The sequence below is a fragment of the Polypterus senegalus genome, chromosome 11 (genome assembly GCF_016835505.1).
Source record: "Polypterus senegalus isolate Bchr_013 chromosome 11, ASM1683550v1, whole genome shotgun sequence".
Lineage (NCBI taxonomy): Eukaryota > Metazoa > Chordata > Cladistia > Polypteriformes > Polypteridae > Polypterus > Polypterus senegalus.
Window position 1 is genome coordinate 22,877,924 of NC_053164.1, and position 23,411 is coordinate 22,901,334.

The 23,411-nt window shown below is 38.1% G+C and overlaps 1 protein-coding gene across 1 annotated transcript in view; it reads left to right on the plus strand.

The window, feature by feature from the left end:
• Window positions 1-23,411, plus strand: part of LOC120538737 (spectrin beta chain, non-erythrocytic 4-like) — a 461,881-nt gene that overhangs the window by 193,573 nt on the left and 244,897 nt on the right. The window contains exons 19-20 of the mRNA XM_039768162.1: window positions 9,011-9,213; window positions 15,601-15,691. Of these exons, the coding sequence (XP_039624096.1) occupies window positions 9,011-9,213; window positions 15,601-15,691 (294 nt within the window). The remainder of the gene's footprint in view (window positions 1-9,010; window positions 9,214-15,600; window positions 15,692-23,411) is intronic.

A 23,411-nucleotide genomic window follows, 5' to 3' on the forward strand; every position in this document is an offset into this window, starting at 1 on the left:
CCTTTATTCAGAGTGAGAAGCTAAAATTAAATTCTGGACAAAGTTGCATGCACTAATGAGGACTGATAGGTTTCTTCATTTTTTTCTATTTTTATCTCTGAGTCTTTCTCTTGCTCCCTTGTACGCTATTGATGTCCTTTTTGCATTTCCTTTGTAACCACAAGGGGGAGCCATCGAACCCCAAACCACAGACACAAAAAAAAAACAAGCAGAATTCCAGGTTCAAATAAAAATATTTTATTTGCTTCCAAATAAAAAACACCAGCCACAATTCATAATTATTTATTTTCTCCTTCCACCTCCCTTAGAGTGTTGCCTGCTGCCTCCTGACTCAAATAATGTAAGGCTGCAGGTTTTCTTTTAAATCTGACCCAAAAACTGCTCGCTCAAATCATCTGGAGCACTTGCGGGTCAATTGGAAACCAGCTCAGTTTAACCCCAACAGCACCCTCTGGTGGTACCCAAAGACCCCAATAGGGCTGCATTTCTGGACTCCCAACTCCAATGCCACCCTTTGGATGTCTCAATCGGGTTCAGCCCTGAGGAACACTGCCACCTGTTGTGTGGGGGATTGAACAGCTTCCGGTATGCCCATTTGCCTAGTCTATCCATTATGGCCTCCTGGCAAGGAAAGAATCCATCCTTTATCCTGAGCAGGTTGCCTTTCCTTCCTCCATGGGACCTACACCTGGCTGTCTGTTCCCATCTGTACCTTCCTCAGACTCTTATTTGGGAAATTCAGCTTCAACAAATTGTCCTCTGTTTGGGGCGAGGTGTTTCGGTTGCTGGGACTTGCTGACTTATTTGTCTTTGTTTAGTGTGGATCTTCATCAGGTTGACTCTGTATTTCATCTCTTATGTCTACGTTGTGAGTGCCCTCAAATTGACATACTGGCAATATTGTCATTTCCCTTCTCAGCGTGACCAATCCAATTCTATTTTCTGGATTTTATTTCATTTTTAATACTTGTTTATTTGGTTAATTTCCATGGCTATTCTTCAGTTTTTTTGTTTTCCAGCACATGAGCTATTTATTCCAGAAATTTAATAAAAAAAAAAACTGGAATTTATTAATAAGTATGCCTATTTTCTTCCATGACTCACAGCTGTACAACAAGAGCTCTGATGTGACATTACTGTTGAAAATGTACATCTTTGTTTTTAATAGGAGTTAAAAAAAACTTGGTTAACTATTCCAAAAGCTTGTGTAGTTTTAATAATACGGTGCTGGATATCTCAGTAAGCACCACTATTTCTAACAAATAGGCTTCCCAGGTAGAAAACTAATCAACATTGTGGGGTTATTTATCTTCATTGATAACTTAATTGGCAGTTTTTCTGTGTTCAATACATAATCTGATAAGGTGGAAGCCTATGTGTTCTCTCCTCGGTCTTGGCTTGATGATTTCAGCTGTTCTAGTGTGTCATATTTGAACTACGATTTTATCAGTTTCATTGAACAGTGTGATTCTGCCCCAGTTGCTACATATACTGAGGTCAGCTTTTTTCAGTTAGTTGGTCTATTTGTCTTGCCTTCCATTCTTTTTCTATTTTCTAATCAAGGAGTCAATTTCTGTTAATTATATATTGTGACCAGTAGGGGGCATCGCAGCAGCCCAAACACAACCACACAGATGCAAGTCCCAGGTGCAAATTGAAGGTTCATTATAATTACCATATATACTCGCGGATAAATTCTCCTGTGCATATGTCGGGGCTTGATTTTAAAGTATAATTTCTAGTATTTTTTATGTCTTATAAGTTGAATGCGGAAAACTCACGCTACTGGTCCAAGAGATTATAGATAGATAGATTTTTTGTCAAAATGTGATGAATACCAAATTTGATGAGTTTCGAAAGACAACGAATCTTATGTAAGTGTGCATTTTTTAGTTTTTGTGTACTATTTATACATTATTATTCTTATCAAATTTTTTTTGAAGGTAACTACTTCTTTCACATCTTGTAAAGCACTTTGAGCAGGATCCTTTGTATGAAAATGTGTTATAGAAATGAATGTTTTTGCTGTTGTTTCCCTGATGTCCATATTTCAGCTAATGGTGAGTGGACTAGTGATTGAACCTGTTTAGTATATTAGGCAATATGTTGTCAGGGCTGTTAGATTCTAGACCTTTGATAGTAAGCTTTACTTTATTTAGACTTGGAGCTTCAGTGTCAATTCAGTGTCAATATAGCAAGTGTCTGAGTTAGCTAACGGGTCATGCTGAGTCAGTACACTGAAATGTCCCTCCCATCAATCTTTTTTTTGTTTGACAGATGTCAGAAGCCCCCCTTTTCAGGGCCAGAGTCAAAAAAGCAGCGCAAAAAAGGCCCATTTTTTCTCGCCATTGGTGCATGTGCTTTTGACACTCACCGTACATGTGCATTCAGACCAACCAAGGAGCCTTAATTGCTTGCGACGCAACTAGCCAGCCTTTATTGAACATGATTATGTTAAGTAGAATGCCCAGAGGGGACTGGGCGGTCCCGTGGCCTGGAACCCCTGCAGATTTTATATTTTCTCTCCAGCCGTCTGGAGTTTTTTTTTTTCTGTCCTCCCTGGCAATCAGGCCTTACTCTTATTCTATGTTAATTAGTGTTGTCTTATTCTAATTCTTACTTTGTCTTTTATTTCTCTTTTCTTCATCATGTAAAGCACTTTGAGCTACATTATTTGTATGAAAATGTGCTATATAAATAAATGCTGTTGTTGTTGATGAATAATAATAACGACGTAGTATCGTAACAACTCGAGATTAACATCAAATTATGTAACATCAACATTCAATAGCAATTGTCTGAAAAGTGCACTTAATGCAGAAAACCTAACAATGAAATACGCACAATTTTGCAATTACCTTACGAATCCGAGTAGGAAAAAATTAATTTGCAAAGACATTGGGTCAAAGTGACTCAGTTCAGGCTCTTGAGGGTAAAAATTAATCCACGATTTAAATTTCGTAATACATGGGTGTTGATCTCCAGTCCTGGAGGGCCGCAGTGGCTGCAGGTTTTCATTCTAACCATCTTCTTAATTTGTGACCAGTTTTTGCTGCTAATTACCTTCTTTTGCCTTAATTTTAATTACCTTGACTCAGGCCCCTTAGTTGTTTCCTTTTTCTTAATTAGCAGCCAAACAATAATGAGACACAAAACAAGAATCCATAAAACCAGCTCACCTGTGCCCATCACAAAATATGTGAAAATAAAAAAGGTGGAGGTCTCAGTAAGGCTGATCTCTCAGCTCACCAAAACATTGTGAGGGTGGTCTTAGAAAAAGCAGAAAAATTAACAGTTCTGGAAACTGCTGTGGCAGAATGAGAGCAGCAACAAGCCATGGAATTAAATCATGAGTTTAATTAACAGCAAGAATCTGCTTCTCATTGTGAAATTGGTTGGACTCTGAAGCCCCGATTTAGCTGGTCATCTGTTGGCTCGTTTCCTGCCTCATTTCTGTTTGGCTGCCAGTTAATGAAGAATCAATTCAGAGGAACAAATCTTAAGAACAGGAGTTAATTAGCAGTGAAAACTGGTCACTGATTAGGAAATGGGTTAGAATGAAAACCTGCAGCCACTGCGGCCCACCAGGCCTGGAGTTCGACACCCCTGTCGTAATAGACCAGAATTCTATCGAGGATTTAAAAAATTCTAAACATTCATGCGGGGCCCGCGGGCAGGCTCTTAGTTTTACCTTTACAAATATCCATTTAAATAGGCAATCAATTTTTACTGTACAACTAACTTTCAAGGTGAAAAATTTACTACGTGGCACTTACCGAACAAGAATAAAGTGGCAAGAAACCCCAAGATATTGCAAACAACGCAGCTAAATTACTAAGTAAACTGTTTAATGTAAAATTGATAGCATTAACTTGAAATCTTCGGTTAACAATAAACACAACAATGTTATAGTTACGTCATAGCGCAAAGAACAATAGTAACTGTATAATAAGTAACACTGTGTCTAGGCGTCCGAAAGTCGGACTCCAAATTTCATTCTAAGAATTATTTTGAGGTTAATATAGCAAAGGAAAACTGTTCAGCCTCTGGAAAAATTCTCATCTGTTTTCATCTGGGCCTACTTCAGGAATGGGCCTAAGGCTGCAGCATCAATAGCACCCACCTTAATCTGGCCCTGCTGCTTTTTTATTTTTATGTTTGCTCCATTTATTTCTTGCTAGTTTTTTGTTATTGGCTATATAATAAAATGCTAAGGTCTGTGTGTCCAGTCTTCCAGAGCAATCTGATTGGTTAGTTTGGCTTTGGTGTGATTGGTCAGTTTGGAAGCGTGTGTGTGACACTCATATGGAGGATTAAAAGGCGTATGAGCCACGTAGAGAGAGTCACCCTTAAAGATGGCAAATATAAAACTGGGCAGAAAATGAGAGCGGTGCCTTGCAAATAATGAAAGAGTCCGAGAAACAGGCTTTATGGGAACTCTTGAAAGATGCAAGTACAGAGGAAAGATGCTGAAGTTACAAATAGTGCAAGAGATAGCAAATATTTTTGAAATATTCTATTACCTGTCTGTGACAGGTACCATGACTAGTGCTGTATAAATCCCTAGCACTGTTGGAATACATGTGACTTCCTCCGCTTTAGTGGTCAGGTTTTAGGCCAAGTGCCTTTTATTTCTCCTTATGAGCTTTTAGCTCATTTCGCTATATTGTACTGTCAGAAGTTCTCTATATACGTTATTGTCAGTAAACATATAAATGTCTATTTCTCAGAATTCCTACGTGATGCTGTAAAAACATACCCAGTAGGTACCTGTCACAATCAGCAAAAACTTTTCAGGAAGCAAGACTTCAAAAATTGTTGTGCAGTCAATTTATTTTGATATAATTTTTACAAATACTATACTCTTTTCTTCTAATTCCTTCTGATTTTTGGAATATAACCTTCCTATACTAGCAATCTCCACAATTTGTAGTAAAAAACACTGCCTGTAGATTTTTTATCCACCATGAAAAATTGCTAAGGCTGTTCACGCTAGACTAGTCTCCATGATTACAGTTAGAAACACAATGATAAAATATATATGCTGTATATGTTTCTTTATTTGATTATATTGTGTACTTTTGTTTAATGAACTTGTCAGATAAGTAACTAAATTTATTTGCATTCTGTGGATTAGCCAGCTCTTTATAAATGCCAGTAAACATTAAGTGTGGATTTGCATAAATATAATTTTCACTGCCTGTCAGTCACTGTTTTTCAAGTGTATGGAAGGAGGCAGAGCTTCAGTCTATAAAAATACAAATTAAGGTAACACCGAAATTCAGTAGGAGGGACTGAAGTGCAGTATAACAGGGGAGCTAAGAATGGGGGCCATCACATGATCTAAAATCCTTTTCAGTTGTCTAAAGCATTTATCATGGCCAAGAGTAGAACAGGCCATTGTGTGCACAGGCTGTCTTTCTCTGTTTTCCTTTCCAGTGATAAATACATTGGTACAGTTTTCCTCACACTTTTAAATGTTAAACCTAATTTGCCCAGTTGCAAAGGTGTTTTCATTTTATTTGTATCAAGAATAACTGCAAATTGAACAACTCCATACATGTACACTAACATTAGACAGGGGAATCTGAATATTTAAGGCCGTTGACTCAGTTTTTGCCTTTTGCCTTTGATTTACTATGTGACCCAGAAAAAAACATTTCATCTACATAAGCTTTAAAAAAGAAATCTATTTACTGTATATATACTGTATATATATATACATGTGTGTGTGTAAATTTGTTTGTAACTGTAAAGTATACAAATCTTTTAAACTAAGAATGCAGCTTGTATTTGACATAGAATCCACACATAAATCCATCCTTCCATCTCCTAAACCCTCTTATCCAAAGCAGGGTCATGGGAAAGGTGTGGCTTATCCCAGCAAGCATAAGACCCATGGATGAGTAGATACATTTTGAAACACTGTTTATTTATTCCTTTTCACTGGAAATGCTGTAGACCAAAAACTAGCCATTCTGCAGTCACAGTTTTGGACATCTAGTCTTAAATAAATTAAAATAATTGGGTATAACAGTCTTCAAAATACACAGGCCATACTGAGTGATTTTCAGTTCTATGGTAACTAATCATCTTTATGGAAATTATATTGTGGGCTCATGTACACTGTGTATACATCAAGTGTGCCACCGTGTTGATAGTTGCCATGGCAGCAGTGCTAGCTGTCTATGCCTTATTTAGCTCTCTGTGTTGGATATCTAGACTTGCATCCATTTTTTTTTTTTTGCTGAGCGTTGTGTTGTGCATCTCATATATAATAAATGTTTGTCAGAAAATCTGTGATTTACAAAACCAGATAGTAGCTGATCCAAAGATCCTATTGATGATGATGCATGATTTTTAAGGGCCATACACCACAAGTGTAGGTCCAGTTTTGGTGGGTTATTGCATTTTATTTATTACTCTTCTTCCTCTCATTCTCACTTCTGCTATATTTAAATCATTATGCCATCAAAATTAGGAAAATATAAAATTTTAAAATTTGCCAAAAAATAAAAGATTTGGTTGGGTATCTTATTTATATTTTTCTCATATCTTACAATATTCATCTATCATTACTGGTTTTGAGCTTCATGTCAATTTGGTGTGTGTCATTAGATGCAGTTATCATATAAACAAATATACTGTGTGGTGGACAGCTGGGGATTCAGCCCAGCCAGGACGCCTGGAAGGACCTGGAGAGGGACAATACCTCCCCGGGACCACAAGAGGGCAGCCGCCCTGGTCTGCGTGGGGTCCACGGGAACTGAAGTTGGAAGGTCATCCCTGCTGGGGCCAGTGGTCACCGCCAGGGGGCGCCAGGATAATTATGGAGCCCTGGAAAGCAGCACTTCCACCACACCAGGAAGTGCTGCCGGAAGATTATCTGGAAGCACCTGGAGCACATCCGGGTGAACTATAAAAGAGACTGCCTCACTCCATTTGGGGAGCCGGGTGGAAAAGGATGGAGCTTGCGACAGGAAGAATAGAGGTGGCAAAAAGAAAGACAGAGATAAGGACTGAGCCATTATTGTGCTGGTTTGTGCACTGTTGCAGAAAAGAGGAATAAACGTGTGTGTTGTGGACATCTGGTTGTCTTGGTGTCTGTCTGTGTCCGGGGCATATTTTACAACTGCTAATTTAAAAGTTGATAATAGTAAGTAATTAAATCTGCTTTTCAGCATTATGACACTGCTAATTGCTCATGAAATTTATTTTAAATTCAAGTATTGAATTTCCTGTTTATGACCATTCCAGGGGCCTCATTTGCAAAACTTGATTTTGAGCATGAAAATATGCACATGTCAAAAACGAAAATAAGCACAGCAAAAAAAAAAAAATCAGATTTATAAAACTTGGTGTACATACACAATTCCACGCAATTTACCCTTTATTAATCACAATCATGTAAACGTGCATTTGTGAATGTGCCTCAACCGTATATGTCCATGCTAACCAACTGCTAATCAACCTCATACATATGTAATCCCGATGCTGCAGATCTTCATTGGCTGGTAGAGCAGCCACCTGACACATCCAGTAGAGCCAGATAGAAGTTCTCATCTCTAAATTACTGGCACGCAAAAAACCTTCATTTGGTGCCCTAAGTGTGGATGTCAGTAACAAGTACAAATATGACGAATGACAACATGTTCCTGTTGTTGTAAATACTTTGAACTTCAGCAGCACCATGCCTGAAATAAGAACAAAATGGTCCGATCTCTAGTGACATAGCAGATCATTAGTCACCAGCAGAGCGTGCATGTAGTGGGAAGAGGTAACAAATACATCTACTCTTTCTGATTTGGATCTGCAAATGGCATCTGTAGTTGCCTTTTTATGCAGCATTATGCCAGAGCAGTCCTGACGATTGTCAGGATTATCTTGGTGTCACACATGACTTCCATGTTAATATAATGTCACTGCTTACAGTTAACAAAATCAGCTTCATTCTCCCCAGGTGCCCTTAGTGCATTAAAGTGTTCTGGTTACATTAGAAAATTGGACACTGCTGCTGAGATGTTCCTGACCTGTTGACCAATTCCCTAAAAAATGATAACAGGTTATTAAATGCAAATACGCGGCATTGGTCCTCTTAAAAGAGAACTAAAATACAGTTTGTGCATCACATCTGAGCTTTGATAAGTTTGTCACAGGTCTTAAACTAAATCTGTAATATCAAGAGAAATGTGTCTCAGTTAAGCCACCTTAGACCATTCAAAGTGAAGTTCTGCTAGTAGGTCACATTGCAGAGATGAAGAAACACTTTACTGAAACTTTTTAAATGTCATGAAGACCCAAAGAAGTGTTTGTTAAGGTCTTTCTCCATAATAGTAATTGAGTAACAGAGGCATTTTTCCAGTACCTAAACTAAAGTGTTTCCATTTTCTGTTTTATATTTTTAATTAATTTAGATCATTTTACAGAGATCTGTTTACACTTTGACAGTAAAGAGTCTTTTCTGTTGATCATAACAATAAAATCTGAAAACTTCCAAGGGAGTGAATACTTTTTATAAGAACTGTACATAGTGCTTTGCACTAATACTTCACAACCCCAAAGTCCTAGGTTTGAATTCTGGCTTGGTATTGGTCTTATACAGCCACGCTTGTTGGATTCATTGCTAACGTTAATTTGGCATGCTGTGTGTGTGCTCCATGATGAACTGGTGTCTTGTCCAGGGTTGGTTCTTGCCATGCAAAAAGCATAGACAATGGATCCTGCCACTTTTAACTCGATTATGCAGGTTTGATGATGATTGGATGGATGAAGAAATATTACCTTACGCTTCCAGGCATGTGAAGACTATAGAATTGAATAATCATAAAAAAATGGAAGCTTGATTGACTTTCAAATATATATGTTGCCTTGGAAGCATGATCAAATAATTAGAATTTTACTGTTGAAGCTTTCTATTGCTTGGTATTTTCAATAAATGATTGATCTGTGCATGTTTAGAAGGAGTCATTTAAATAATGGATTTATGTGTGTGTCCCCTTTACCATTTCAGGAGTCGGTGCTGGCCCATGTGAAGCATCCAACTACAGTGGAGTCTGTAGAAGCAGCAATCAAGAAACACAAGGACTTCACCACCACCATGGAATTAAATCTGCAGAAGATTAAGACTGTTGTTGAGGCAGGGGAAAGCCTCATCATTCAGGGTAATATCTACTCTGAGAGAATTAGAGAAAGGATTGATACCATCTCCAACAGGTAATCTATCTACTATATAATAAACACTAATGTCTGTGTGTCCAGTCCCTCTGAGCAATCTGATTGGTCTGTTTGGCTTTGCTGTGATTGGTCAGTTTGGATTTGGTGATGCCATGAAAGAGGAAGTGCAAGTTTGAGACACATCAGGGAGAGAAACAGCAAGAGTAAGGCATGTGAAGAGTCGCCCTTAAAGACAGAAAATTTAAAGTGGACAGGATGCCAGAAAGCCACCTCGAAAATAATGTCAGAGAAAATGATGACGCACACAGATACTGAAGAAAGTAGTTGAAAGTGCACTGTGGGCATTTTTTAAATTATTCTATAGGGTGGTCCAGATCTAATTATGCAATTTTCATTATGCTATAACTTAAGTTTATTACATAGAAAATCACCCGAAAAATCCCGGATCATCGAGAAGTGTGCGAATTGACAACATGAAGAATCGTCTTCGCGCCGAACTGGAATCGTCCCCGCATAAATCGAAGTCATCCAGACGATCTGGATCTGCATAATTAGATCTGGTCCTCCCTGTATTATCTGCATTCGGGAGGTAGTGCGGCTAATGATACATTAAGCCCTCTACAGCAATAGTGAACCTTAAATTTGAACAAAAAAATTCTAAGCCAATATGGCTCAGTTCATGTTTTAAATTGATCTGCATTTTCTTTACATAATAAGATGGTGGTCCTTGAAAAATTCGCTGTCAGTCAGTTACAGTCCACATTTTCAAAATTAATTTCAATGTGTAATTTAAAGAAAATGTGTTGTTCTTGCGTATTTTTTTTTATTTTATTTTTTAAAGCCAGAGTAGTACACTGGTATTCTTTTTAAACCTGTAATAAAGGGTACATATAAAGAAAAAAACAGAAATGCAAAGATTACAAAAACATGCATTTCGATGGAGACTGTGCAAGTATAATTATTTTTTTTTTTTACTTTTTTGCTTTATTAGATAGATGCTGTTTTACTTGTTCCAAGGGGAAATTTAGCTCTTTCTCACTGTCTTACTAAGATTACAAGGTTTTATTACAGGCCTTGGTTATGAAAGAACACATTTGTAACCCGGGTTTGTATGTAAGTTGGGACTTGTGTTGAAAATATCTGTTAATAGAAAGATCTACAAAAAATAAATAATGCTACTTGCTTATTTTACAGAAAAACATTTCAAACTTAAAATGACAGTGCAGCAGTGTTAAACTACTTTAAATCACAAACACAATATGTGTACAACAGTTATTTACAGTATAGTATGTAGGACAAAGTGGGCATTGGCCATTCTTCTAGGCTTTAGTGGCACACCAGCCCTGTTAACATGCAGATTTAACTTGGATTCAGGCAGCCACCTGCACAAATCCCCCACTAATACTCCAAACTAAGTGACAGAACTCCACTTGGTACCAGGATCTGCCTGGACTCCCTGTGATAACAAAGGTGTAAATCAGAGTTGCACTCACATCTTTCCAGATGCCTCTCTGCAGTCTTCTTGAACCAGAAGGTGCAAAATGGACTCAAGTAAAAACAAAGACCTGTAATTCAAGGACAGAAGAACTAGCCTATTAGAAGAAACTGATTATGTAACAGGAAGTGATATTAATCCAATCAGAAAAAGTTAAACATTCACATAAAACTTTCTGTACCATCCTGAAGAAGCTGTCTGGGATATTCCTGGACATTCACTGAACTCCCTGGGGATTCTCTCAGATGAGGTGGAAATATGCAAAACGACCTTCTGAAACCTAAAAAGTTAGCCCCCCATCCTTGGAAAACTGAATCCAACAAACTTTTCTCTTTGTGAACCTGAAGCTGAGAACCGCTCTGTCAAGCCAAAGCTTTGTGTCAGAGACCTGATGAGACTGAGAAGCCATGACTTCAAGAAGAGAACTTCAGCATCTAAAATCTTGGGCCAGAGTGAGTAAGGCTTTTTCCTTACAAAGTGACAGAAGGACAGCAAAAGGCAAGCTGAGAAGCAGCAGCAAGGATCACACAGCAAAGAGAAAGAGTGAACTCCAATGTGTGAAGAATCTTCCACTTGAATACAGAGCAGCAACAAAGCAACAACCCCACACATCATCAGAAATCATCCATAGAGACTTGGTATTGTAAAACTAATTCATATGTGCTAAGGTAAAGTCGGACTCTATATAGCCAGTGTGAAGAAATAAAACACAGAGGAAACAGATCAAAAGTTGGGGGAATCCCTCATATAATGTTTGGCTCTGACGAGTAGTCTTTTGAGACTGAAACGTGGTCAAAGATTGCAAAAAATACATTTGACAATTGAATCGGTACTTCGAGGTACTTTTATGGGAGATGAACAGGAAACGGAACTGAGAGATGGAAATGACGTCTTCATCGGGGGTACAGGATTGACATCATCATAGGAAAATGGAAGTGAATTCATCGATGTGGGACTGGAAGTGAGGACATCAGTAGTGGACTGGATGTGACGTCTTTTGGCATTGGGAGTTATTATGGGGAGTCAGAAGTATTGTTGTTGCATGGATTTGAGGTATTTTATGGTTGTTGTTCTTCTGTTTTTCTGTTGGAAGAAGAGAAAAGACATTGGTACTCTGTTCCAATCCCCCATCTTTCATACTTTCACGCTTGTTTGGGCCCTTTGGCTGTCCCCTAAGCTCACGTGTGTGACACCAGTCGATCTGTGTCCAGTCTTACATGACAATATATATATGTAGTTATCATATTTCTATAATCTTTGTGTTTCATTAATAAATTGTATTATTCTGTTCCTTAAAGCGAGTGTCCCTCAGTTACCCTGATATAAGTCTAAAAGCCAGAGATCTCCTCCTACAACTGAGAAAGGGAAGGTACATAAAGTAAGAGACTTGCCGAATTATTTGACTAATTACCAGTATGGCTTAACCAACTTAAAATTCTCTCACTTCCAATATTTAAATTGACCATCTCAGGGTGGACAATTTAAAATTTTTCTTTCAAATACTACATGTATGTTGAAGTCATTTTTAACATTCAATAGTATCTGGTAATTATACAGTACCTAATGGAGTTAGAAGGAACATACTGATGGCATGAAACTCCGCCTCTACCTGCGGATTGTGAGACACGTGTTGCCTTTGCGCAGGGGTCCCTCCGAGTGTCACTTGCCCCTCCAGATGCTGTACTCCCCGAGATGGCACAGTTGGGTGTTGCTAATTAAGTACATGTTTTTTTTCTTTAAAAATGGCTTCCATAAGGCATTTAGAAAGAAATGGAAGAAAAAACAGAATTCACTTCGGCAAAAATAAAAAATACGCAACAACAAGCTACAATTGTAGAGGGATGTCTAATAGGAAAACACCCGGATAAGCTTTCTAATTAAAGGCAAAACTTAGATTCTAATTATGAAACTGTTTGAAAAAAACCAATGCACTCTTTCAATACAGAATATAGCACACACGATAGGACAGTGGTTACTGAGTTATCTCCCTTGACATTTGTCCTTTGGAGGGAAATGCATTATTATTAACCAGTAATGGCGCACTGAACGATAACGTACAGTGAATACACTTAACTCATAGTTTTCACCCTCTTCCTCTGTACATTTACCATTTGTTTTCTCAGAGGTTGATGCGCTTGCTGCTTCATAAGCAGCTCTTGTTTTCTCCACCCTAGCGGCCCGCTTCTTCTCTTCTTTCATTGGCATCTTTTTGTGTTAAAACTGATTAAGTCAGTGTTTGTGTTGCAATTACTTGGTACGTTTTCTTTACTTTTTCACTTAAGTTGGCACTTAAGTCTTCAATCTGCCTCAAGAATGATTTAAGATATGAAGAAGTAGGGGAAGTGATGGCGACGGTGGTAGGGATGACAACGGCGTGTGCATGTGCCGCATGTCTGCCCTGTTGGCCGCTGCTGACAGTTGATTATGCAATAAAATAAAATAAAAATGAAAAGAGGAATAACCTTGGAGGTCAATCATCACCCCGAAAGCTGATAGTCGACCTCACTTGTATATTTGTACCAAATTTCAGGTCAATTGGTCAAACGGTTTGCCAGCTACAGGTGATTTAAAATCCTGGACAGACAAACGGACAACCACAGTAGAGTATTATATATAAAGATGTTTTGATTGTGATACTATAGTAAAGAATAAGTCTGCTAATACTGCATTGTATTTTGTTCTCTCAGATCCAAGATTCTGGGTTTGTTAGCTGACCTGTGTTATACTAGCATGAATAAGCAAGGAAAATACTGTGTAGGAATGGGAGATAAGACATAGTCAAAAGGGAGGAAAGGAGTCAAAATTCAAATAAATGACGATAGTCAAGGCTAAAAATATAAAAGTGAGGGGTCAGCATTGAAAAACTTTTAAGAGAGAGAATATTTGGAGGATTAATATGTTCAACAAACATATTAATGTTTTGTATCTGCAAACGTGGATAAGGAAGTGCACTAAAGGGTGACCTTTTAACCCATTGTGTCATTACTGGGAGGTGACAGCCTTAGAGGAGCCCTAGAGGAGTCTCAAACAAAATGGTGGTGAAAACAACACAAAAAAAAAATCATGAAAGTAAAAGTAAACTTTATTTCAAGAAACTTATTTTACAATCAAGATTCCTTGCCTTGAAAAACTCCCAATAGAGGTGCAAAAACATGCAACGTGATACAGAAACACTTTAGGAGAATGGATTCAATTATTCATATAGTAACAGCCTGGTTAATGACTGATCAGAGTTTGCATGTTTTCCCCATGTTTGTTGGTTTTCTCCCATATCCTAAAAGCAGACGGAGTAGGGTAGTCAGTGGTTCTAGACTGGACCAGTATGACCGTGTGATGCAGTGGACTGGTACTCCAGACTTGCTCTGCCCCTACTATCATTAGGACAGGTGCTGGCTCCTTTTGTGCCTGGAATAGAGAAAAATTGCTTGAAGAAAATGGAGGCCGTGATTGTCTTCATTTTATTTCATCACAGGAAGGTTGAATGTGCTGTTTATTTTTTTATTTTTATTTATTTATTTTTTTTATTTAGAAGCATTAAAAGCACTTTGGAAAATGCATTAGACATTATAGTCCACTTACTGAAACAGACTGAAAGAGGGAAGTGGGTGGAGGATCTGCCATTTTTTTACAGTTGCATAACCCAGATTCGGTTGAGAAAGCCCATCCATCTGCTGTATTAAAAATAGGGATTACATCAGAGTGGCCATAAATGGGTAGCCTGTGCTTGAAAGAACATCATAGGTACAAAACCGTAGAGAAATGAAAAGACATTAGACTAAGGGACAACATCCACCACTGATAATTCAAAAAAGATTTCCTTTTTGATTGGTAAATTAGTCGCTCTGTTTTGAGTTTATTTTAATCAAGATATCTCTTTAAACAAAATGTATTTTTCTTTTAACTGTACAAATGAAAGTGATAAAATATAGCACTATGTGGCAGTCTAACTATTGTCTCGTCCCAAAGGAGTAACATTTTTTGTATATTCTGCACAATTTTTATTATGTAATGTGCAGTGCAGGTACAATTAAAATGAGCAAAGCAAAATGCAGTATGTCAAGTATAGTAAGGAGCCTTTTTATTATTTATTATGAAAATTTCACTCACCTCAATTTATTTTCAAAAATGTCAGCATTGAAGTGAAATAATTGGTTGCCTCAGCAATTAAAAATCAGAAACTTGTAGCACCCCAGTCCCCCAATACAACCACACAGACTCAAGTCCCAAGTGCAAATGCTAGTTTTATTAAAATTTTTATATTTCCTTTTAATAGTGGCATAAGCACAACACACTTTTTCTTTCTTTCTTTCTTTCTTTCTTTCTTTCTTTCTTTCTTTCTTTCTTTCTTTCTTTCTTTCTCCTCCCAAGTGAGTCTTTTTCTGTCCTCCACACCCAATTTCAACTTCCTTTCCTAGGTGGAGTGGCTACTATAATGGAGTACTTTTGGTCTCACAGTGTTGGGCAATGGAAAAACAATCCCAGGTCAGGTGGAAGTCTCATAAAACAAGGAGGTCTTTCCCTGGCAGAGTCCTTTTCACCATCCAAGGACCACCAACAGAACCATCCTTCTAAAGTATACGTCCCAGACAGCCATGTGTGTTTCCAAACTGGGACCATGCCAGAAGAACAGTGCCACCTCTCATGTTGGGGGAGAAATTGTCTTCAACATCCAGATTCCCTCCTGTCCTTCCATTTAGGCTTCTCCCTGACTGGAACTAAAGCTGAGAATAATCCCAGCCAGGCTGCAACTCCATCCATGTGCTACATCCATTATGGCCTCTTAGCCGGATAAGGTATTGCACTCCACCCCAGTCATGACTCCTGTTCATCTGCTATGGCATCTACACATGTTTAAGGCCTACTGTAAGTTTTAAAAGTCTATGAGCGTGCTGTTTCTCATGCATATCTTTTTTTTTTTTTTTTTGATCCAGGAGTAAGCAGAATGCAGCCATGGCCGAAACTTGGCTTCAAAAGCTGAACGTTCACTTAGAGTTACAGAAGTTTCTGCAGAGTTGTCAAGAGGTAGGTTTCAAGTAATTCTGCATAATTAAGTGCCTGTAATATAATGTTTTCTAGATTAAACAGTTTTCTACTCCCAATGTGACATTCCCCAAACATACTGTATTTAGATAGATAGATAGATAGAATTTTATCCAACAGAACCAAATAACTGTAAACATTCAATGACATTTAAGCTTGGTGCCATGGTATCTGACAGACTGGGGCACAAAATGAACTTTATTCTAAGGGTGTGCATCATAAAATGCTTTGGTTATGTACTGTAAAATCCAATTTTTGGAAGAGAAATCCTTAAAGTACCATTTTTTTATTTAGTTGATATTGTTGTAAGCTGATGTTTCACAAAAAAAACTTATTTTAAAAATTTGAAGTGCACAATAATGCCAAAAACCCCAATCTCTCTCTATATATAAAAGTCAGTGTATGTGTGTATGTATGTTCCAGTATCATTTCCAAACGGCTGAAGCAATTTTCATGAACCTTGGTACACATGTTTCTCATTGGTCGACTAAAAATACTGTAGGGTGAAATGAAGCCTAACCCACCCCCTCCTGGGTAGGGTGGGGGGTGATTTTATGGTCTTGTATGCACTGGAGGTGACTGCCAGCATTCTTAATGTTTGAGCTCCACTGCGCCCCTGTTTCTTTTGAAATTAAATATATTTTAAAGTACCGTTTTTTCTTTAATTATGTTTTTCTCAAACAATTAAAAAAAAAACAACTTTATTTTCCTCCCAGGCAACGCCAGGTATTTCAGCTATGTTAGCTAGTAGGGCATAAAGGGTTAACCCAAGAAAAATAATGTCAAGAATCAGTGATAAAATTAATTATATCTGTTTTTTTTATCATAAACATAACGTGACCTTTGTTTTTTCAAAATGGACATATCCCACAAAGTTTAAAGCTTTTTTATTTTGCACTGATGCCCTGCAGATCTTATTTTAATTTGTAAAAACATGCACAGTATTTTTTAAAATTAATAATAAAATGCTTCATTCATAACAGGAAAATGAATGTACTGTATATAATGATTGTGAAGAAATAACTTTGACTTGAAAAATTCATGAAATTCCTTCCTTAGAGTCATTAAATTGTGGTATTTATTGAAAGCAACGTTTTAGAAAGTATCACACATTGGATATCAAAAGGCAACATTCCTATTGAAGTTTCTTCTTTGGTTTATTTAAAGGCTGCAATCAAGTAAGACCATGTGAGACTATTTTTCTCCTTTAATAAAATCCTGTAACCAACAGTATTTAAGAGACAAACCAATCAGTCATTTTCTAATCTGCTTAGTCCTGAGCAATGTCACAGAGGTCTGCTGGAGCCCAGCTAGCACAGAGCACAAGGCAGGAACAAACCCTGGACAAGATGCCAGTCCGTCGCAGGGCAAACACACACACACACACACACACTCACACATGCCTCCCAACCACACATTAGGGCCAATTTAAGACCACCCTTTTACCTAACCTGCATGTCTTTGGACTGTGGGGGGAAACTGGGGCCCCGGAGGAAATCCAAGCAGACATGGGGAGAACATGCAAGCTCCATGCACAGAGGACCGGGGATGCGAACCCTAGTCTCCTAACTGCAAAGCAGCAGCTATACCACTGTGCAACCATGCAGCCCTACAAATAAATAATTTTAAGGAAACTTATGAAACAAAACCAACAAAAAAAAACAAAAAACATTAAATGCCTTCATTGCACACCTTTTAGCTAATACATATGTTTTTCCTTTGATTATAACAGCAAGTCAACTTAGCACATCTGTTTCTTGCACCATTTTTCCACTTTTGTGTCCTTTGCATCCAGTAAGAATTGAAATAATGAAAATTAAAAATGGGTAAAACAATGCAATGATAATGAAATAAATATCAACTGACAACATTTAGTAATAGCAGTGAGTTATTTTCTGAAAATGCATCATTCTGTTTGGGGTGGCAGGGGTCTCTAAATGAACAGCATTTCTTTTTTTTAATTTTATTTATTGTATTGTAATCATTCCATATAAATAGAAAAATTTTTACAAAAAATAGGATTGATAACATATCAACCCCCACCCTAAGAAAGAGAGCATGGCCAACGGACTGAAACTTAAACTCATCGATTTATTCATTTTTACTATATTTATTAGGCAGATACAGATAAAAGGAGAAGAAAAAGAAATGGGGAGAGAATCTATTTCCTCAGTGCTTTATGAGCTTATTCTGAAATATTATTGATTAGATCCTGCCAGGTTTTGAAAAAGTTCTGCACAGATCCTTTAAGTTAGAATTTGACTTTTTCCAAGTAATATAAAACATCAGTTACCCACTGACTTAAAACAGGAGAGAAGGATTCTTCCAGTTTAGCAAAATAAGGCTGCGTGCCAATAGTGTAGTGAAGGCAATCACAGTTTGTTTGTCCTCCTCTACTTTAAACCCATCTGGAAGAACACCAAACACAGCTGTTAATGGTTAGGAAGGATTGTGACACCAAGGCTGAGGATAAAGAGCTTTATGTTTACTTGTGATATTTAACCCTAGGTATTTAAACTGATCTGCAATAACAAAAGAGAAGGTGTCCAATCTAATATTGTATGCTTGTATCCCCTTTATTTGATAAGCATTTCGACAGTGAACTGCAGCACTTCCTCAATCCTTCTAGCTAGGACTTTGGAGATTATCTTAACATCATTATTCAGAAGTGAAATTGGTCTGTATGATGCACATTGTAATAAGTCCATGTTTTGTTTAGGAAAGACGGTGATTAATGCTTGGTGAAGAGTTTGAGGTAGAATTTGATTGTCTCTAGCTTCTGTAAATTTTGCTAATAAGATGGGAGCTAACTGAGTGGAGAATTTCTTATAAAGTCCAACAGGGTAGCCATCGGGGCCTGCTGCTTTCCCGCTCTGAAGTGACTTTATAGCATCTAGTAATTCTGATAGCACCAGAGGTTTATCCAATTCCTCTGCAATAAAAGTATCTATTTGTGGTATCTGTAATGTATCCAGGAATGCATTAGATTGTGTTTTGTCTTTTTTGAACTCAGTAGAATATAAGAATTTATAGTAGTCTCTAAATGTGCGCATTATATTTTTATGGTCAAGGATTTTATCTCCGTTTGTGTTGGTGATTGCTGGGATTGTATTGCAAACTTCTTCCTTGTGGATTTGTTGGGAATAGATGCAAATACATTTTGTATGAATTCCCTATCATTGACATTGGGTGCATAAACATTTATCAAAATCACTTTACAGTTAAATATGTTGCCCATGACAATCACATATCTCCCTTCGGGATCACATACTACATCTGATGCTACAAGTGAGACTGTTCTATGTATAAGAATTCCCACACCTCTTTGTAATGCTGGAATGGAACATTTGGCCAGTCTAGTCTTTTTGCAGCCGGAACTGATCTTTGCTTAATAAGTGTAAAAATACTATTTTAGCATTTAGACCTGTTAGGTGAGAGAATACTTTCTTTCTCTTTAATTCGTGATTCTGGCCTTTACAATTCCAGCTCACAAAGTTATGAACAGCATCTCTATTTGCTGCAGATGTGTTATCATGGGGTGAGCAGGACTCACTTTATAGGTTGACCTACACTCGTGTACCCTCTCACACACTAAAAGGCTCAATCATATTCATACTTAAACAGTAATTATGAGCGACGCATACACAGCCTATCAATCCACTGCACTCCACATAGGGAATCACTGGTTTTAGACTGAGCAGACAAGATGGACACTGGAGGCTGACATTCCTCAGTTATTGCTTCCTTCTCATGCTACTCACTATTAGAGACGTCCCTCCATAGCAGCTAACCCTGTGGAGAGAGTTGACAAACTATTCCACAACAGGTGCCCTGTGTTTACACTCAGTCACCTCAGATGTTCAGACAAACCACAGAAATTTAATAAAAAGCAATATTTATTAGAGTAATAGTATTATTACCAGTATTGTGATGCAGTTTCTACTTACATTTGCTGCTATGAGTGATGTCATCAGGTCTTCTAACATAAAAAATGACAGTGATCACACTATCCATTATCCCTCGGTGAATAAACCGTAGTCTGTGTGAAGAAAACTTTAGTTTAGCTTTGCTTCAAAAAGTTATTATACATCGTGTTTCGGATTTCAGACAGAATAATTTGCTTTGGTTTTGCTCTTGAAATCATCTTCGGTCTGATTCTCATGTTTTTCCCAGTAAACGATCCTGCTTCCACCCAAGTACTTTTTTGATTTTTCCTGGGAAATCATCTTCTTTTGGTCTTAGGTGCGTGCGTATGCATACAGTACATCCGGAAAGTATTCACAGCGCATCACTTTTTCCACATTTTGTTATGTTACAGCCTTATTCAAAAATGGATTTGATTCATTTTTTTCCTCAGAATTCTGCACACAACACCCCATAATGACAACATGAAAAAAGTTTACTTAAGGTTTTTGCAAATTTATTAAAAATAAAAAACTGAGAAATCACATGTACATAAGTATTCACAGCCTTTGCTCAATACTTTGTCGATGCACCTTTGGCAGCAATTACAGCCTCAAGTCTTTTTGAATCTGATGACACAAGTTTGGCACACCTATCCTTGGCCAGTTTCACCCATTCCTCTTTGCAGCACCTCTCAAGCTCCATCAGGTTGGATGGGAAGCGTTGGTGCACAGCCATTTTAAGATCTCTCCAGAGATGTTCAATCGGATTCAGGTCTGGACTCTGGATTGGCCACTCAAGAACATTCACAGAGATGTCCTGAAGCCATTCCTTTGATATCTTGGCTGTGTGCTTAGGGTCGTTGTCTTACTGAAAGATGAACCGTCGCCCCAGTCTGAGGTCAAGAGCGCTCTGGAGCAGCTTTTCATCCAGGATGTCTCTGTACATTGCTGCAGTCATCTTTCCCTTTAACCTGACTAGTCTCCCAGTTCCTGCCACTGAAAAACATCCCCACAGCCTGATGCTGCCACCACCATGCTTCACTGTAGGGATGGTATTGGCCTGGTGATGAGCGGTGCCTGGTTTCCTCCAAACGTGACGCCTGGCATTCACACCAAAGAGTTCAATCTTTGTCTCATCAGACCAGAGAATTTTGTTTCCTATGGTAAGAGAGTCCTTCAGGTGCCTTTTGGCAAACTCCAGGTGGGCTGCCATGTGCCTTTTACTAAGGAGTGGCTTCCGTCTGGCCACTCTACCATACAGGCCTAATTGGTGGATTGCTGCAGAGATGGTTATCCTTCTGGAAGGTTCTCCTCTCTCCACAGAGGACCTCTGGAGCTCTGACAGAGTTCTTGGTCACCTCCCTGACTAAGGCCCTTCTCCCCCCGATCGCTCAGTTCAGATGGCCGGCCAGCTCTTTTGGTTTCAAACTTCTTCCACTTAATGGATGATGGAGGCCACTGTGCTCATTGGAACCTTCAAAGCAGCAGAAATTTTTCTGTAACCTTCCCCAGATTTTTGCCTCGAGACAATCCTGTCTCGGAGGTCTACAGACAATTCCTTTGACTTCATGCTTGGTTTGTGCTCTGACATGAACTGTCAACTGTGGGACCTTATATAGACAGGTGTGTGCCTTTCCAAATCATGTCCAATCAACTGCATTTACCACAGGTGGATGCCAATGAAGCTGCAAAACAATCTCAGGGATGATCAGGGGAATCAGGATGCACCTGAGCTCAATTTTAAGCTTCATGGCAAAGGCTGTGAAGACTTATGTACATGTGCTTTCTCAATTTTTTTATTTTTAATAAATTTGCAAAAATCTCAAGTAAACTTTTTTCATGTTGTCATTATGGGGTGTTGTGTGTAGAATTCTGAGGAAAAAAATGAATTTAATCCATTTTGGAATAAGGCTATAACATAAAATGTGGAAAAAGTGATGCGCTGTGAATACTTTCCGGATGCACTGTATGTCCTTAGCATACTGAGGGATAACGAGTGACCTTAAATTGATTAATGTTGTCAGTGAATCCAACCTTTTTAAAGAGGTTCAGGCTCTGATAGATTAAATCTGATTAATAAGATCGCTATTACTGTACAGAAGCTTATCATGAAAGTTACATAATTACAACAGAAGTGTTTCTAGTGTGACTCCAACACATATTCTCGAACCACATATGCCCTACTCTGAACAAGTTTTATGATTTTGTCAACACACTGTACTTGCAACTTTATTTAAGAGTGGACCCTCGGAGGATTTAAAAGGTGAGATGACATAATATGATCTAGAGGACTCTCTAGAGGAGGTCTTAGAATTTGCAGAAAAGACTGAGGCTATGTTTGAAGAAAGAAAATCCAGTCTTTTCCATTCTATTTATTTAAACCCTCTACTTCTTCCAGGATTTGGAAACAAACTAAGCAGCATTAGGTCCCAAGGAACATCTTTGCTGACTGGTTTCAGGCTTTTGCTTTTACTGTGCCGAATCAGGTCATTTAATTGTAACTTTTTCAAAGCTTTAGAGAAATTGAAGCGCCCGTCTCATATTAGGGTTTGTGGGATGAACATTTTTTATCAAACCCTCCCTTAATTTAATTTATTACTACCAACTAGTATAATACAAACAGAAACGTTTGCACACATTAATTCAGGTTTGGCAGAGAATTTTATAAGCCCTCAGTTTACTAAACAATGTGGTATTGATGTAAAGCCTTTCAAATTACCCCTTGATATTTTATATATTCATGGTGGTCCGATCGCGAAGAGTTTAATTTAATTTGTTACACCACCTATGTGGAATGTGCAAGATATGTATGAGGGAGTGAGGTATAAAAGCAATGTTGGTGTGAAACACAAGATCCTAGTTAGAGTAGGCCTGCACCAGAGATCTTCTTTACCTCATTGATCTGTTTATGGATGTGTTGAGTCATGGGATAAAAGATTAATCCCCCTGGTGCAGGCTGTTTATGACATTGAGTTGTGTAACACCCAGAAAGAGGAAGTGGAGAGGAAGCTGGAAAAACGGAGATGGGCTTTGGAACATAGAGGATTGAAGATAAATAGGAAGAAGAGAGAATATCTGACATTTAATGATGATCAGAATTCAGAAGTTAGCCTGCAGGGAGAGCTAATGAAAAGAGTGGATAAGTTCGAGCCCAAGATGGAAAACTAGATACAGAGATAAGCCATAGAGTGCAGTGTTGATGGAGCAACTGGAAGAAGGTATTGGGAGTATTGTGTAATTAAATAATTCAGGTGAATGTTAAAGGTAAGGTTTTTGAGGCAGTGATAAGGCAAGCAATGATGTACGCCACTGAGGCGTTGATAGCGCCGGAGAAAAAGTTAAATTTGGTAGAAGTGAGAACATGGAGATGAGTGTATGGATTTACAAAGAAGGATGGAATACGAAATGAGACAAACACATGTGGAGCAAAAGCGGGAGAGATACTTTATCTAAGAAAGTACTGGAAAGTAGACTGAAGTGAAATGAACATGTTATGACAAAAGACAATGAAGATGTGGGCAAAGAGTGATAGGAATGTAAGTCCAGGGGAAGAGAAAGTGAGGGAGGCCAAAGCAGAGGTTGATGGATAAAGTAAAAGAAGATCATAATGAAAAGGGTCTGACTGGGGAGAAGGTGTAGGTGGAGCTGTTTGGAGAAGCTGATTGAGCACATTGACCCCACATAGAAGTTGGAAAAGGTGAAGAAGAAGAAGAAGAAGAAGAAGAAAACAAACCTGCAAGGTTAAAGGTGGGAGTTCATACTTTTATGTATTGGAATCTTCTGAGCTTAAAATCATT